The sequence below is a fragment of the Apis cerana genome, linkage group LG11 (assembly GCF_029169275.1).
Source record: "Apis cerana isolate GH-2021 linkage group LG11, AcerK_1.0, whole genome shotgun sequence".
In the NCBI taxonomy this organism is placed as follows: domain Eukaryota; kingdom Metazoa; phylum Arthropoda; class Insecta; order Hymenoptera; family Apidae; genus Apis; species Apis cerana.
In genome coordinates, this window is record NC_083862.1 from 569954 (window position 1) to 585209 (window position 15256).

Below are 15256 nucleotides of genomic sequence, written 5' to 3' on the forward strand. Positions count from 1 at the left end.
ATTATAAATTAATAAAATCATAAATGTAACAAATTAAAATTTTAATTTATTTAATTAATTATCGTCAACATAAATAACATACATTCTTTTTTTAAAAATATACATAATAATATTTATGCTAATTTATTACAGAAAAATATAAAACGTATTTATCATAATTTACTAAATTTTTTCAATTCACATATAATAAATATTGCATATAATTAAAATAAAACGTGCAAATATAGTAAGTAATAATAAACAAAAAAATAAGAAGTTTCTTTTATATTAAAATTTTTAAATATAAAAATTTGATTAATATATAGTAATAATAACAATAATACAAAATAAACTGAATTAAAAAATGTCAGAAGGTACAATCTCGTTTTTTATTCCAAAATGATTCTATATCCTCGTAAACCTTAATAATAGGAAAATTATAATGAAGAGCCTCACAAATACGACAATAGTGTCGTGAAATACTACCAAAATAACCATGTTCATTAATTACTTTGTAATATTTACGCCATTCATGAAATTCGAAATATTTATCATCATGTTGATTAAGGTAACGAATGTAATTTGCCAAAGCCATTGGATTTGCAAAATCATTAACATGAAGAAATGAATGTGGTGGTAATAATTTCTCACAATCTTTTTTTGATGCACCCATTATTACTGGAATTGCTAATTTATGATAACCATGCCAAAATACTTTTTCTGTTATATATTCTTTACAATTTGAATTTTCAAAAGCTAAATAGAATTTATATGCATTTAAAACAGAACAATCTCTATCGAAATGACCTGGACATGCGGTCGTATTACCGTTTAAACATTTTCCATATATGTCAAGATCATTACTGAAAATTAGTTTTAATTCCTTAATATATTTCCATCGTCCATTCGTGCCTGCACAGTTACTACCCATCACAGTGACTAGTTTAGTTTTTAATTTTTTTATCACATCCTTTGAGAAATTTATTTCTGGTGAGTGTATAAACGATGTGGAAATCGTTCTACCGTAAGGTACCGGCACATCGCTATTCATTCGATAAGTCATTGACCAGTTAAATAAACCATTATATTTGAATAATTGTTGATTTCCATAAAGAAAAGTATGCATTGGTGATTCATCAGTTAAAAAAATCCATCTTTGGTTCCATCGAGTTCTAGTCGGTAATTCCAACGCGCTCCGTGTCAAATGTAAATGAAATACAACTGCATCTGCTATATCTAAATCTTTCGATCGGTAGCTCAATATACATCGATTAACTGTACAATTATTCCAAGGTGAAAATCTAAAATGAAAATATATGAAATATGAAATAAAAATCATATTTAAATTTAAAGTTAAATTTATATAGCAATTTATTATTATTTTAATTAATAATTGCTTATATGTATATAATATATTGCTTATATGTAATTAGGTATTTTTAATATACTTGTAACATATTAACTTTTTATTTGTAAAACGTTTGATATGCCTGCGTTCCAAAAACTTTCCATGTTTCCAAATTAAAATCAAATATGGTTCCTTTTTTTTATTTATAACCGTTGGCGGTAAACTACCTTCAGAAGACAAAAGCCATCTTCCAAGTAAAGATGTTTTATCAGTCTGATACGAATAAAGGCGCGAATTAATAATGCTAGAACTGCTATTAAAAACTCTATAAAACTTGTTTTATCATTAATATTTTTATAAATTTAAATTCTTTTTTTTTATAATAGTTTAATTAAATAATAATAAAAAACTAATTTTAATCAAAGACACACATACCTGTTCTTTTGTAAAATTTCGTTTTCTTGATAAAATCACTAAACTTTCTTTCGTTTGCTTTCGATGTTCTATTTGTTTTATAAATACATCTTTATAAACTTTTTTGTTAAGCAAACTTGGAAAATTAATAAAAATAACACAAAAAATTGTACAACCAATACATAAAATTAATAGTATTTTTAAATATTGTGAAATTCCGAGCATCGCGCTTTAAACTTTTTCGACGACAGAATATGGCAAGTATTAACCGAAGCATATCGGTACTTAATCGCTTTTGCCTTCTTATTCTTTATGAACTGCTTTTCTATTTTAAAATTACTCTCTTGAATGAAATGAAATTACTAATTAATAGGATACGCTATTTAAACGTTGTTGTTAGAACGATATGAATTTTTGTTGTTAATTTGAAGATTAATGAAATGTAATGAGGTGATGGATGAAAAGATGTTTAGAAGAAAGAAACAGGTCTGACCAACAACTGAGACTACCTTTGACGTGTGTTGCAAGTAATCGTCGATCTCGATTGTCTTGGTTAACCAAGTGTAACGATTCGTGTAGCAAATTGTTAACGTTATTTTCTGCAGTAATAAAAAAATCGCATTCTTTGTTATTTCTTTGTTATTTTTTCAAAAAAAAATTTAAGTTCATTAAAATAAAATATACATATTAAAAATGAATGAAAAAATAATTCTTAATAGCTTATACTTTATTTAAAGCTATTAATATCTTTTTTTAATAAGTTTGTTACTTTAATTTAATATTATCCATTAATTATATCTATTGTGAACATATTGAAGATTATGTTTAGATTTCAAAGTTCGCGCTTGTATAACTGAATTCTTTAATATTTATAATAAAAATAAATATGAAACTATTATTCTTTAAATATATTGATCGTAAATATTAATATATTTTTATAAATATATTTAATAATACACATATTAAATATTTAAATTTTAACCACTAAGAATCGAATTATTTTCGTTGACATAAATTTGATACATAATTGAAATTGTATTGTTGTATTAACATGAATATCGTCATTAAGAGATAAAAATTATTTGTAAGTAATTTTAATCGATATGTAAAAAAATTACAATAATACATAACAAAAGTATAATAAAAAATTAATAAATCGTTAATCAAATAAATTTAGTTTAATATATACATATATCTAAATAGTTATATATATAATTATATATATTATATAAATTTTATACCTTTTTTAATTTTTTGACAAATATACAATATTTGAAAATCGTAATCAATTTATATTTATCATATAAATTATGATCAATTTTGTATTACATCGGTAAATGTTTTAATTATATACATAGTTTTATATAAAATCATATAGGTTGGCAATAGCTAGGAAATTTTTTGAAGAGAAGTTTTTCTTTCTTTTATTGTTCAGTTACTAGCGAATAACACGTGTAAAAAATAAATGTCAATGAAAATGTTAGATAAAGTTGAAGATTGTAATAACGGTAATGAAGATATAGATTGTTTAAATTTTAATGATTTATCAAAGGAACATATATTACAATGTGTTAACATTATTTGTCATTTAACTGAAGAAAAATTGAAAACTAACAATGCATTGTTTGAAGATGAAAGTCAATCAATTTTCATGCAAGTAACATGTATTAGAGTACCTAAAACTCCAAAAAGATTTATGAGAATGTAAGTTTATGTATTTTGAATATATTTATTTTATTAAATAAATAACAAATTATTTTTATATATTAAATTTAATATAATGCATATCTATAATACATATTCAATACATTTTTTGATTTTTATGAAAAATCATGATGATTTAATAAAAAAATGTTATTAATTATACAATTTATTTTTTAGATTACTACCACATTCAATAATATCATCAAATGATGAAGTTGCACTTTTTGTTGGTGATCTCCAAAGAGGAAGAAGAAGAGATTATGAACCAACAATAGAATATTATGAAAATTTATTACGCAAACATGGTTGTACAAAAATAAAAAGTATAATACCAATGAATCAAGTGAAAACTGAATATGATCAATATGAATTAAAAAGAAAACTTGTGGGCACCTATGATCATTTTCTTGTAGATGGAAAAATAGCTGGTCATTTATCTCATTTATTAGGAAAAGAATTTTATAAAAAAAGAAAATTGCCAACATCTATTAGAATGCTGAGTAAAGATTTAAAACATGAAATAGAATATGCTTTAAGGAAAACTGTCATGCAAATTCATTCTTATGGTGATACACATATAGTTCAAGTTGGGCATACTTCTATGAAGAAGAAAGAAATTTTAGAAAATATATTAGCAACATGTCGTTATTTATCTAAAAATTATCCAGGAGGTTGGGTTAATATTCGTTCTATTCGTATTAAAACATCTATTAGTCTTGGTCTACCAATATATATGACATTGAGTAAATATTAATTCTATATTTAATTTTAATTTTTATAAAAATGATATTTATATAAATATATTCATATATATTCAATAATATTCAATATTTTTCTTTATATATATTTATATATTTTTCTATATATTGTTTTAGAAGATAAATGTTCAGTTGATGTGCCAGTAATGCAACCTAGAAGACCAAAAGCATATCATAATGTATCAGGAGAACTAACTACTGCACCTGGTATTGCTACTGTAACTGTTACTCCTGAAGGAGATATTACTATTAAAAAAATTAAAAGGAGAATCTTTCTTCAAAAGAAAAATTTACAAAATAAATAAAATTCAACAAATAAAAAAATTGTGATTATTTTTATATTACTTTATTAAATCTAGTAAACAAAGTTAAAAAATTATTCTTCTACTTATTATTATCTTGAACATTTGTTCTATTTAAAATTTGTAATTATTGCACTTGAAATTTTATATACTTAACAATATGTATTTTAATTAAATATTTTTTTATATCTACTTATATGAAAAAAACAAAAACATTCTACTTGTAATACTAATAATTAATATAAAATAGTCTGATCTTTCTTAGAAATACTTTGATAACCATTTGCTGGCATTGTTGGAATGTTATTTGAAATACCATTTGTATTTTGAATGTATTTATATGTGTTTACAGCATTTGTGACGACTTCTATTTCTTGAAAATTCTGAAGTCTTTGAATATCTTCATCTTTTCTCAACCTAGTATTAGGCAGTTTTCTTAATTTTACAATTTGATTAGGTTCAATATTCAATTCTTGACAACATATACGAATTAATGTTTGGTATGATAAATCATTTTGTGGTAACTCTATTTCTATGAAATCTGGATCAGGAGCATCAGCTATACGAATTTTTAATACTAATTCTAAAATAAAAAAATGTAAATAATTATATATAATGTATATTATATTTTATTGTATATAATAATATTCATATATAAAGATTAAAATAATGAATAATAAAATATAAATTTCTCACCATTTTGATATAAACCATTATTTCTTATTTTAGAAATTCCGGAATCTATAGTTCCATGTACATAATCATTTTTAATATATTTGGGTATCATGTTATGTACTGCTGGTTCACTTAAAACTCTTTGAGAATCAGTTGGCATATCTAAAAGCTGTAAAATTTGTGGATTGGTACATAAAAATGCTGGTGTTTCTCCAATTTCAGATCTTATATTTTTATCTGCACCATTTTTTAACAATAAAGCAGCTACATCTAAATAGCCTTTTTTACATGCCCAATGTAAAGGAGTCCTTAAAGGAGAAATACTAATTATGTTATTGTTTTGAATAAAGACACATTATATGTTTTTACTATCATCATATATTTTATATATTAACTATTTGAAAAACAAATGTAAGCATATGTAATTTATATTTAAAAACATTCAAAAACTTTATATAATAAATTATGAAAATAAAATACCATCCATTAACAGAGTGTCGTGTATTAACATCAACACCTAAATTAAGTAATTCTTGAACAACATCAGTATCACCAACACAAGCTGCTTTTCTTAATCGTTCTTCCAATATTCTTTTATTTTCCATATTATCATAACTCATAAATAAGTCTACAAGTTTCACATTTTTTTCCATTTCGAGTTTTTCTAGGACATTTTGAAAGTACAAAGAATAGCATTACTTAAATGATGATAGGTGTTTGAGGGATTCAAACTCGATTCTATCTAAGCGCCGCGAGTGGTAACTTAGAAAAGTGTTGTAATAGATATACAATCAAATATATCTTTTTTAAATATTAAAAATTTTTTAGGATTAAAAAATTAAATATTCATTTAATTTTTTTGCTAAATAGAATAATATAATAATGTTTATTGTTATAAATAATTTAAATTTGTTTCGACTAATTAAAAATATTTTTTAATTATGTTTTAATTAATATTTGATATAATAAATTTATAACAATAATAACAATAATAATAATTAAGATTTAATATAATCAAATTAAAATATTTATCTCAATAATACACTATGGAAATTAATTCCAGTTGAACTTTACGCCACCTGGAAACAGATATTGTATCACAATAATTATCCACTAGCTAAATTTTACCTAGCCTATCGCCATTTTAGAATAAAAATTTGTTTTAAGAGCAATTGACATTTGTTACCTTCGTTGTTATTTATATTATTAATTCTTCGATATAGTTATATTTGAGATAATAAATTGAAAAATGGGCGAAGATTATAATGGAGGTAAGTATTTTAAAGATATTTTTAAAGATCTTTGTTAAATATACTGTGCTTTTTGCCACTGTTCCCGCGTTACAGCCAGGTAAATAAGTCGGGTGGATGATTGTAATGGCCGGAGAAACATTCACGAGAATAGTAAACATATCTTGAAGCGTGCTCTTTTAATAACTCTGAGAAAATCTTAAACCATCAAACATTTAATTAATTTTAACGAATAAGATAACATTTGAATATTTTTTGCAAGATCTTGTGAATTTATCGATAACCTGAAAATAAGCATCTACGAAGATTATTCTTATGGGTACATTTTTCATTATATTTATAGAAAATAATATATCACTTTAATAAGTTTGCACTATCTTATTGATTTATTTCTTTATATATTAGGAAAATGTTCATGATTTTTGAAATTGTAATTTTGATTTTTTAGATTTAAGTAACAAATATATATAGCACACATATATATATATATATATATATATATATATATGTATATATATATATATATATATACATATATATATATATATTGTTACATTATGTATGTGGTATATATGTATATATTATAAATAAATTATATAGATAATAATTGGAAGTTATTTATATATATGCATAAAATTATAAGATTTGATATTTAAGATTATATATATTAAGATTAATTTTTTAAATAAAATAATTTTATTAAAAAATGTATTGCAAACTATTAAAAAATTTACAAATCATAAAGTTTCATTATAAGTATAGTTTTTTTATTTATATTAAAAATATAATATCAATTTTTATATTTTTTATGTAATTTTTGTATGTTTCTATAGATCGAGATCGTCAAGATCGTGAAAAGGATAGGGATAGGGATAGAGATCGTGATAGAAGACACAGATCTCGTAGTAGAGATCGTAGAAAACGTTCTCGTTCACGTTCCAAAGATCGAAGAGATAGAAAAAGAAGTAGTTCACCTAAAAAAAGTCGCAGTTCTAGAAGAAGAAAAGCATCTCTTTATTGGGATGTTCCACCACCTGGATTTGAACATATTACTCCTTTGCAGGTATAATTGATATGTTAAACTTTATTCCAATTATAAATAAAACAAATTTTGTGGAAATTTCTATTTAATTTTAATTATAATTATAACAGTATAAAGCTATGCAAGCTGCAGGACAAATACCTGCAAACATTGTGGCAGATACACCGCAAGCAGCTGTACCAGTTGTTGGCAGTACGATAACTCGTCAAGCAAGGAGACTTTATGTAGGAAACATTCCATTTGGTGTGACTGAAGAAGAAATGATGGAGTTTTTTAATCAACAAATGCATCTATCTGGTCTTGCTCAAGCTGCTGGAAATCCAGTATTAGCATGTCAGATCAATTTAGATAAAAACTTTGCTTTCTTAGAGGTATAACAAAATTTACTTGAGAATCAAATTTTGAAATTTATAATTTGTATAATTCCATAATGAAGTATTCATAAAAATCGTTTTAGTTCCGTTCAATAGATGAAACAACACAAGCTATGGCATTTGATAGTATCAACTTCAAAGGACAAAGCTTAAAAATAAGAAGACCACATGATTATCAGCCAATGCCAGGAATGACTGATAATCCAAGTATGAACGTGCCAGGTACGGTTCCCGGTATGTTATATACATACTTTTTATATTTTTATATAACTTTAAAATATTTATTTTTTATGTTATGTAATGAATAATATAATATTTTATTTTTATAGATTCTCCTCACAAGATCTTCATTGGTGGTTTACCCAATTACTTGAATGAGGAACAGGTATGCAAACAAGTCTATAACACAGTTTTGTTAATTGCACACCTTTGGAAGCAGTTTTTATTCACTGATGTCTATTATTTTTCATGAAAAATTTGATAAATATATTAATATATAAATTATACATACAAAGGACATCAGAGATTAAAACAACTGCATTGCTGTAATAACAATGCTGTAGGATTACTTTGAACATATGCTAGTTCTCAGCATTGTGAGTTATACCAAAGGATTAAATTATTACATAGGTATTTAGCTATTTAGCGGAGATCAAACTTTCGAAGATGGTATCATCTGCCCAAATGCCATAGAGGTATGTATGTGTATCCATTGGATTCCAGCGTTGATTAGGTTTTATTTAGCTAGGTGGCTCCAATTCCATTTGTTTGTTTGGTCAAGTCTAAGGTAGAATTTCGTCTCGTATTTCTTCTCAAAATACCATGATTAGATAGTGGTTAGGGAATTGGTTAGAGGCGTTGCAGCATTCAGATGGTATGCAGTCGCAGCAGTCGTATTTCTTTTACAATCTTTCTAGGAACATCGTGGACCCAGCCAAGGGAATACGAAATTTTTCAATAAGTGACTGAAAAAGGAAGGGATAGGAGGGGAGAAGAGGAGTAGTTACACTCAAAACAAACATGCAAAATTGTTAGGCAAAAATCGCTTTAAAAGTGAAAGTTCTTCATATTTTCACTCTTACAGAATGAGTTTGATTTTATCTAGTGGTATTATATACAAAAAGATTTTTTAGGATTATAAGAGACGAATCAATCAATTTTATCTAGCATATCAGTTTTTTTGTTTTTTGTCTTGATGGGATTACAGGGTCAACACATAATCTTATGTGCATCTGGTAACAGCTCCAAGTCTTTTGGCATCTATTCTTTTCAGGAGTATCTTTTCTCTTGCAGCTGTTTTCTTTACAGGCTTTTACAGGCTTTACAGCTCTTCGTCCTTGTGCCTTGTTACGTTTACAGGTTACGCGAACGAACTTATGTGTTCGAGTATCAGTAATGTGCATTAATACAAAGACAAAGTGCAAAGAGAAAGTAAGAAAAATAAAAGTCGGTAAATGTGAAAAAAACGTCGGAAAAGTTAATAATGTGATATTAAAGTGATACATTGTTGGAATAAATACAATCACAAAAAATATAACCATTTGGTTATTATATAGTAACTGTGGACTGATACCAGTGCCCTTTCTCCCCATTTCTTAGCTTAGGGTTGCGCCGATCAAAAGCATTTGCTTACCACTACCACTACTTCTACCACTACTTCTACCACTACTACTACTACTGAACATGACAAAATACCACACTGCCTGGAGAGAGGCTAGCCCAGTCCCTCGAGGCAAGTACTTATATCATTTTCATGCCTTCGTATTGGGCTTATGCGATTTTTGCAGCCCCCTTTCTGAAGATCTTGGTTCTTCTAAGTAAATGGTGCGTTTTCTAATTGGATAGTTTTTTATTGATAATAGCGTGTTGCTTACTCACAAGGATTAATAACATGATAGGGAATGTTGATTGATTTCTTGGAGATTTTTTAATAGGAATTAATCTTATTATTTCTGTAATTACTTAAAATAGTAATAATTAATCTTCTAAATATTATAGTGTATATATGTAGTATATGTATATCCAAATATATATGATGGTTTTCTAATGGGTTCTTCATTGGAATGCCTTGATAGTATATAATTTCTTAGATATTTTAAGATATGTTAGGTTACATTTTTTGTCTTGAAAAAATTGAATTGATTATGAAAACTTGTGATAAAATTACATAGATTATATTTATTTGAAAGTTTTGATTTCCAAATATGAGGATGAATAAGTTTTTATCAATGCAACATGCTGTTATCTCTGCTTCAGAGTTTTCAGTACTTCTTGGAAATGGAAAGACGTAAGTAATCTTAAGGTACATGTTTTTTGAAGAGAAAATTAATATAAATATAAGGAAAATCCACATTTGAAGAACAAGAATATTCAAAACATTGAGATCTGTTCCAGACTGGAGTAAAACTTTTGTATGTAAGAAAGATATTAAATGAAAATGATAAATGAAATTCTCGAGATATAATTTATGCATTTTTATAAAAAATTTATTATTCTTGGATTATGCAACTTTCATATGATATAATTTAATTTTTTAAAAATTATTAAATTTCAAATTAAATTTAATCTTAATAATTTAATAATTTGAATATAAATTAACTTTATATTTTAATTTTAACAAATAAAATAAAATATAGTTATATTAATGAATTATAGTTATATTAACATGATTATTTGTATATCATATGTTTAATTTAAAACATCCTTTTGTTAATTATATTTAAAATTTTATATATATGTGTAAATTACATATATATTAAATAAATAGTTGTCAAAGTATTGTATATAATTTGTATAAAGTATAAACAAGTTTTGCTTTATATGAAATCTTATAATATTATGAAATTTTGATTATATTATATAATATGTATATTTTTTATATTTTTTATATATTTGTATTATATATTCGTATTTAAATCATATAATTTTATTTTTTCTTGCATTATTTACAATATATATTATGTTATACCATTTATATATATTATATTTTTGTATACATTAAAATTTGTATATAAAATTTTTCATTTTTTTAAATTTTGGAGTATTATAAATATGAAATTATATTTACAATTATATTTAGATGCTCTCATAAAAATTAATTTATTATAATGTCTAATTAATTTAGATCAGTAAATTTTTAAGATATTTGAAATAATACATAGTTAAATCTCATATTTTTGATATACAGTAAACATGTTAAATTATTAATTATCATAATTATTACATTTTAATATAAAAAATATCTATATTAATATTATATATTAATTATATTGAAAAATATAAAATTTATAAATATAAATTATAAATTAGATTTAAAAGTTGCATAGTTTATCATGAATTTATATTAATATTATATGATTAAATAAGTAATGTAATTTCTACAATACAGGTGAAGGAGTTACTGATGAGTTTTGGACAACTAAGAGCATTCAATCTAGTAAAGGATTCAGCTACAGGTCTATCCAAGGGTTATGCATTCTGCGAATACGTTGATGTATCAATGACTGATCAAGCAATTGCTGGATTAAATGGAATGCAGTTAGGAGACAAGAAATTGATTGTTCAACGAGCTAGTGTTGGTGCCAAGAATCCTATGATTGGTGCACAAGCTCCAGTCCAAATTCAGGTACCTGGACTATCAATGGTGGGCACAAGTGGACCTGCTACTGAGGTAAAATAATTTGAATCATAATTTATTATATTTATATATTATATTTATCTATCTTTGTATTAAATTATAAATTTTGAATTATATTATAAAAAATTGGATTAAAAAAAATATTTTTATAGGTTCTTTGTTTGCTAAATATGGTAACACCAGAAGAATTAATGGAAGAAGAAGAATATGAAGATATTTTAGAAGACATCAAAGAAGAATGTAATAAATATGGTGTGGTTCGATCTGTGGAAATACCCAGACCTATAGAAGGAGTTGATGTACCTGGATGTGGAAAAGTATGTTATTCAATATAAATGTTTTAATTTATTTTAATTTTAAGTAATATATTAACAAAATTTTTGTATTATAGGTATTTGTCGAATTTAATAGCGTGATTGATTGTCAGAAAGCACAGCAGACTCTAACAGGACGAAAATTCAATAATCGTGTTGTTGTAACATCGTATTTTGATCCTGACAAATATCATCGCAGAGAATTTTAAAAAATAGGTTTTCTTTCTTTCATACTAATTACTAATTGACTCCAGTGTATAATATATATATTAAACGAATAATATATCTAATGAGTCTAAAAATTAATAATTCTCTTTTATCAAAATGTACAAAATGAAATGTAATTGATTTTCAATCATACATGCATTAAATGGTAATTGTAATTGTTGTAATTTACGTATCTTTCGATAATATAACCATATAAGTAATTCATAATTTATAAAATTGCTAATAAAAAAAAAAGAAAAAAGAAATAATATAAAGGATACCATTGTATAAATAGAGGTATTATTTTTTTTTCAATCAATAGTAATAAAAATAAACTAATCATATATAATAGTTAAAAAAAATAAACTATTGTTAAAACAGAATTACATAAAAATAAATAATGAATTGTCAATATGTTTATATAAAATTTTTTTCTGTAAAAATATTTTAATATTTTATCTATGTTGAAGTATAAGAATGATAAGCATTAATAATTAATGTTGTGTGCATTTAATATAAATCAAGCTTCATTTTGTAATGCAGGTTGATATGAATGACTTTCTTCAATCTCAGCATTATCAACTACAAATTTTTGTAATAATACATAAAGTCCACCACCAGCAAGTAATATACTGATTCCTATCAAAAGTACTATGGACCATGCTGGTATTACGGTTCCCCCTAAAAAATTTGATTTTATTATTAATATATATTATTTTTTTTATATTCTTTTATTATTATTTTTACTTACAATAATAACGTCTTGTAATTGTTTTTCGACCTTTCAAAATTTTACGTCTTGCTTCGACACCATCCATAAAGATTCCCATAATTACTATTCAAAATTAATAATTTACAGGATACATTATTTTTTAATGCATACATTTTTTTACAAAATTATGAAATTATTCATATATAAATAATATTAAATTATATACTAGTTTTGCTAATATACAATTGTAAAAATTATACATTCAATAATAATATCCAATATAAGGAACAAAATATGACTTTATAAAAATTTAGAAAAAATAAAAATATCTCATTATTAAAATGATGTGAGACGAATATTTTATTTTTTCTTGCAAATTTTCAATAGTTAATTGGAATTGTCTTTTAAATGCATATTTAAATATTTTGTAAAATATTTAGATAAAAAAACAAATAATGGAAAAAAGACAAAGAAATAAAAAAGATAGAATATCAAAATCAATATACATCTCCAGAATATCGTAAATAAAATACATAAAAAAAGACAAGAAATAGTAGAAAAAGAATAAAAATAGTATAGGAATGACTCCATTTCATGTTTAGATAAGCTTCTTGCATAATTGAAGCTTCGATTTGTTATTTGCATAATAGAATATGCAAGATTTTGAATTCGTATGATGCTATAAAGAACATAATATTATGCCAGAAGAATAAAAAATATTTTCAACTAATTTGAAAATGCCATATGGAAAATTCATTAAGTATTCTATTCAAAATTTTTGTATTTTAAAATTTGTATTTTGTATTAGAAATTCAGACAAGTTTCTTGTATTAATTTTTTTTGTGAAATTCTTTTCCATTCATTATTTATTAATGATTATTGATGATTTATGATGATTAATTTATTATAAATTTATTAATCGTTAATATAATAAATAATTAATGGAAAAGAATTTTGTTATAAAGAAAACAAATAATTAATGAATTTTCTGTATCATCTTGGAATTGGTAATGAAATATTTTTTATCTTTTTCACATAATATTATTTTTTCTTGATGTGATGTCACACGACTTCGAATACCTCTTTGCATATTCTGTTATACTAATAACAAGTCAAAGCTTCGATGATCTAAACATGAGATGGCGCTAATTCGCAATTCTTACTTTTTTAAATACAAAAAATGTATTTATTATTCAAAAATTGGTCTTTAATATTGAGAATCAATTCTTATCCTATTTTCATTTTTCTTTTATTATTTGTTATCTTTTCTTTTATTTATACTCTGGAGATTTTTGGAAACGTTAATTAATTTCAATATTTTTATTTTATTTCAGCCTTTTTAAAGCTATTTGCTTCTTTTGTTTACATTACTTCTGATATGTGATGTGGATCACAGAAGAAATAAATGTGGAATATTTGAATATACTTGTATCGATTCTTTTTCAAAATTACAATGAATGTTAATTTTTAATATAAAAAAATATATATATTATATTTTCGATTTTAAAATGTACACAATTATTTATTTATTCATAATTATAATTTAAACTGTAATATTTCTTTTATTTTTTATTTATAATTTTATAATTTTAATTTCCACTATTAATAAAATTGTAATTTTATTGTAAATCAAATTTTAAAATCCCGAAGCATGGATAAAAAATGTATTCCATATTTATATTTTTGATCTATTTTATATTTTTGTATCAGCATTTTCTTTACTTATCTAGTAATACTATTTTTTTAAAAAATACTCAAATTTATCATTTAATTTGTCGTTAAAAATTACGAACTAATTCATTTTGCTGTTGATAATAATGTAAAATAAGTTTGAGCTTTTTAAAAGGATGATTTAAAAAAAATAAAAAATAAAAAAAAATTGCTATTTTTATATAAATTTACTAAAATATAATTTAAGATATAATAAATACAAAAATATAATAATATAATATAATATAATGATATAGATAATTATTATTTATAAATAATATATAATTTTAATTTTAAAGATATTGTATTTAAAATATAATAAAATTTAATATACTGGTATACTTACGTAAACCAATAGTAACATAACATAATAATTTTTTGGAACACATTTTTTTTATTTAAAAATATATACAAATTAAAAAAACGAATACGATTAAAAACACTTAAAAACACAGGTAAAATATCTAGATGAATAATCACGTTCGAATCATATATAGGGTAAAATAAAGATATGGATATAAACGTATGAATCAACGCAATGATAAGAAATATTGATAACAAGTAGAAATCTTATCTTTTTTTCACAAGTGATAAAAGAAATTTTTTATATGAACACTTATTAAAGTTTTAAACATAACTTTATTAATTAAAAATTTCAATTTATTAATTATTTGCAAACAAATATTATAAATTGTTGAATAATTATTTTTGTATAAATAAATATTTAATTATATCATCTTTATTACAGATTTTATTTTAATTCTTCTATAAACGAAGATAAAAAATAATAAAAAAAATAAAAAATTAAATTATAAATAATTATTTAAATA

The 15256-nt window shown here is 23.3% G+C and overlaps 5 protein-coding genes across 9 annotated transcripts; 2 read left to right on the forward strand and 3 right to left on the reverse strand.

The window, feature by feature from the left end:
- Positions 1-26: 26 nt before the first annotated feature.
- LOC107998531 (glycoprotein 3-alpha-L-fucosyltransferase A-like) lies at positions 27-2242 on the reverse strand. 2 transcript variants are annotated; one of them, XM_028667097.2, is made up of 3 exons: positions 1763-2242; positions 1428-1600; positions 27-1280 (listed from the first exon to the last, which is right to left on the reverse strand). In XM_028667097.2, exons 1-3 carry the CDS (start codon positions 1964-1966, stop codon positions 347-349), a joined length of 1311 nt encoding a protein of 436 aa, XP_028522898.1. In that variant the 5' UTR covers positions 1967-2242; the 3' UTR covers positions 27-346. The 2 variants fall into 2 exon arrangements, with proteins under 2 accessions (XP_028522898.1, XP_016913335.1); XM_017057846.3 differs by having other exon boundaries at positions 1443-1600; positions 1763-2240.
- Positions 2243-2247: 5 nt separating this feature from the next.
- On the forward strand, positions 2248-4582 carry LOC107998488 (ribosomal L1 domain-containing protein 1-like). Its single transcript, XM_017057792.3, has 3 exons — positions 2248-3445; positions 3623-4188; positions 4321-4582. Exons 1-3 carry the CDS (start codon positions 3207-3209, stop codon positions 4506-4508), a joined length of 993 nt encoding a protein of 330 aa, XP_016913281.1. The 5' UTR covers positions 2248-3206; the 3' UTR covers positions 4509-4582.
- Positions 4528-5919, reverse strand: LOC107998489 (ankyrin repeat domain-containing protein 40). The gene is made up of 3 exons (XM_017057793.3): positions 5661-5919; positions 5202-5488; positions 4528-5088 (listed from the first exon to the last, which is right to left on the reverse strand). The coding sequence occupies exons 1-3, from the start codon at positions 5831-5833 to the stop codon at positions 4742-4744; spliced, it is 807 nt and encodes a 268-aa protein (XP_016913282.1). The 5' UTR covers positions 5834-5919; the 3' UTR covers positions 4528-4741.
- A 353-nt stretch (positions 5920-6272) lies between these two features.
- Positions 6273-12189, forward strand: LOC107998583 (splicing factor U2AF 50 kDa subunit). 4 transcript variants are annotated; one of them, XM_017057926.3, is made up of 9 exons: positions 6302-6451; positions 6527-6749; positions 7264-7493; positions 7583-7843; positions 7930-8080; positions 8176-8231; positions 11235-11516; positions 11636-11800; positions 11875-12189. In XM_017057926.3, exons 2-9 carry the CDS (start codon positions 6746-6748, stop codon positions 12004-12006), a joined length of 1281 nt encoding a protein of 426 aa, XP_016913415.1. In that variant the 5' UTR covers positions 6302-6451; positions 6527-6745; the 3' UTR covers positions 12007-12189. The 4 variants fall into 4 exon arrangements, with proteins under 4 accessions (XP_016913414.1, XP_016913413.1, XP_016913415.1 ...); XM_062081191.1 differs by having other exon boundaries at positions 7930-8068; XM_017057925.3 differs by lacking the exon at positions 6527-6749 and having other exon boundaries at positions 6273-6451; positions 7930-8068.
- Positions 11806-14933, reverse strand: LOC107998584 (uncharacterized). Its single transcript, XM_017057927.3, has 3 exons — positions 14773-14933; positions 12756-12839; positions 11806-12685 (listed from the first exon to the last, which is right to left on the reverse strand). Exons 1-3 carry the CDS (start codon positions 14813-14815, stop codon positions 12525-12527), a joined length of 288 nt encoding a protein of 95 aa, XP_016913416.1. The 5' UTR covers positions 14816-14933; the 3' UTR covers positions 11806-12524.
- Between the last annotated feature and the right edge of the window lie 323 nt (positions 14934-15256).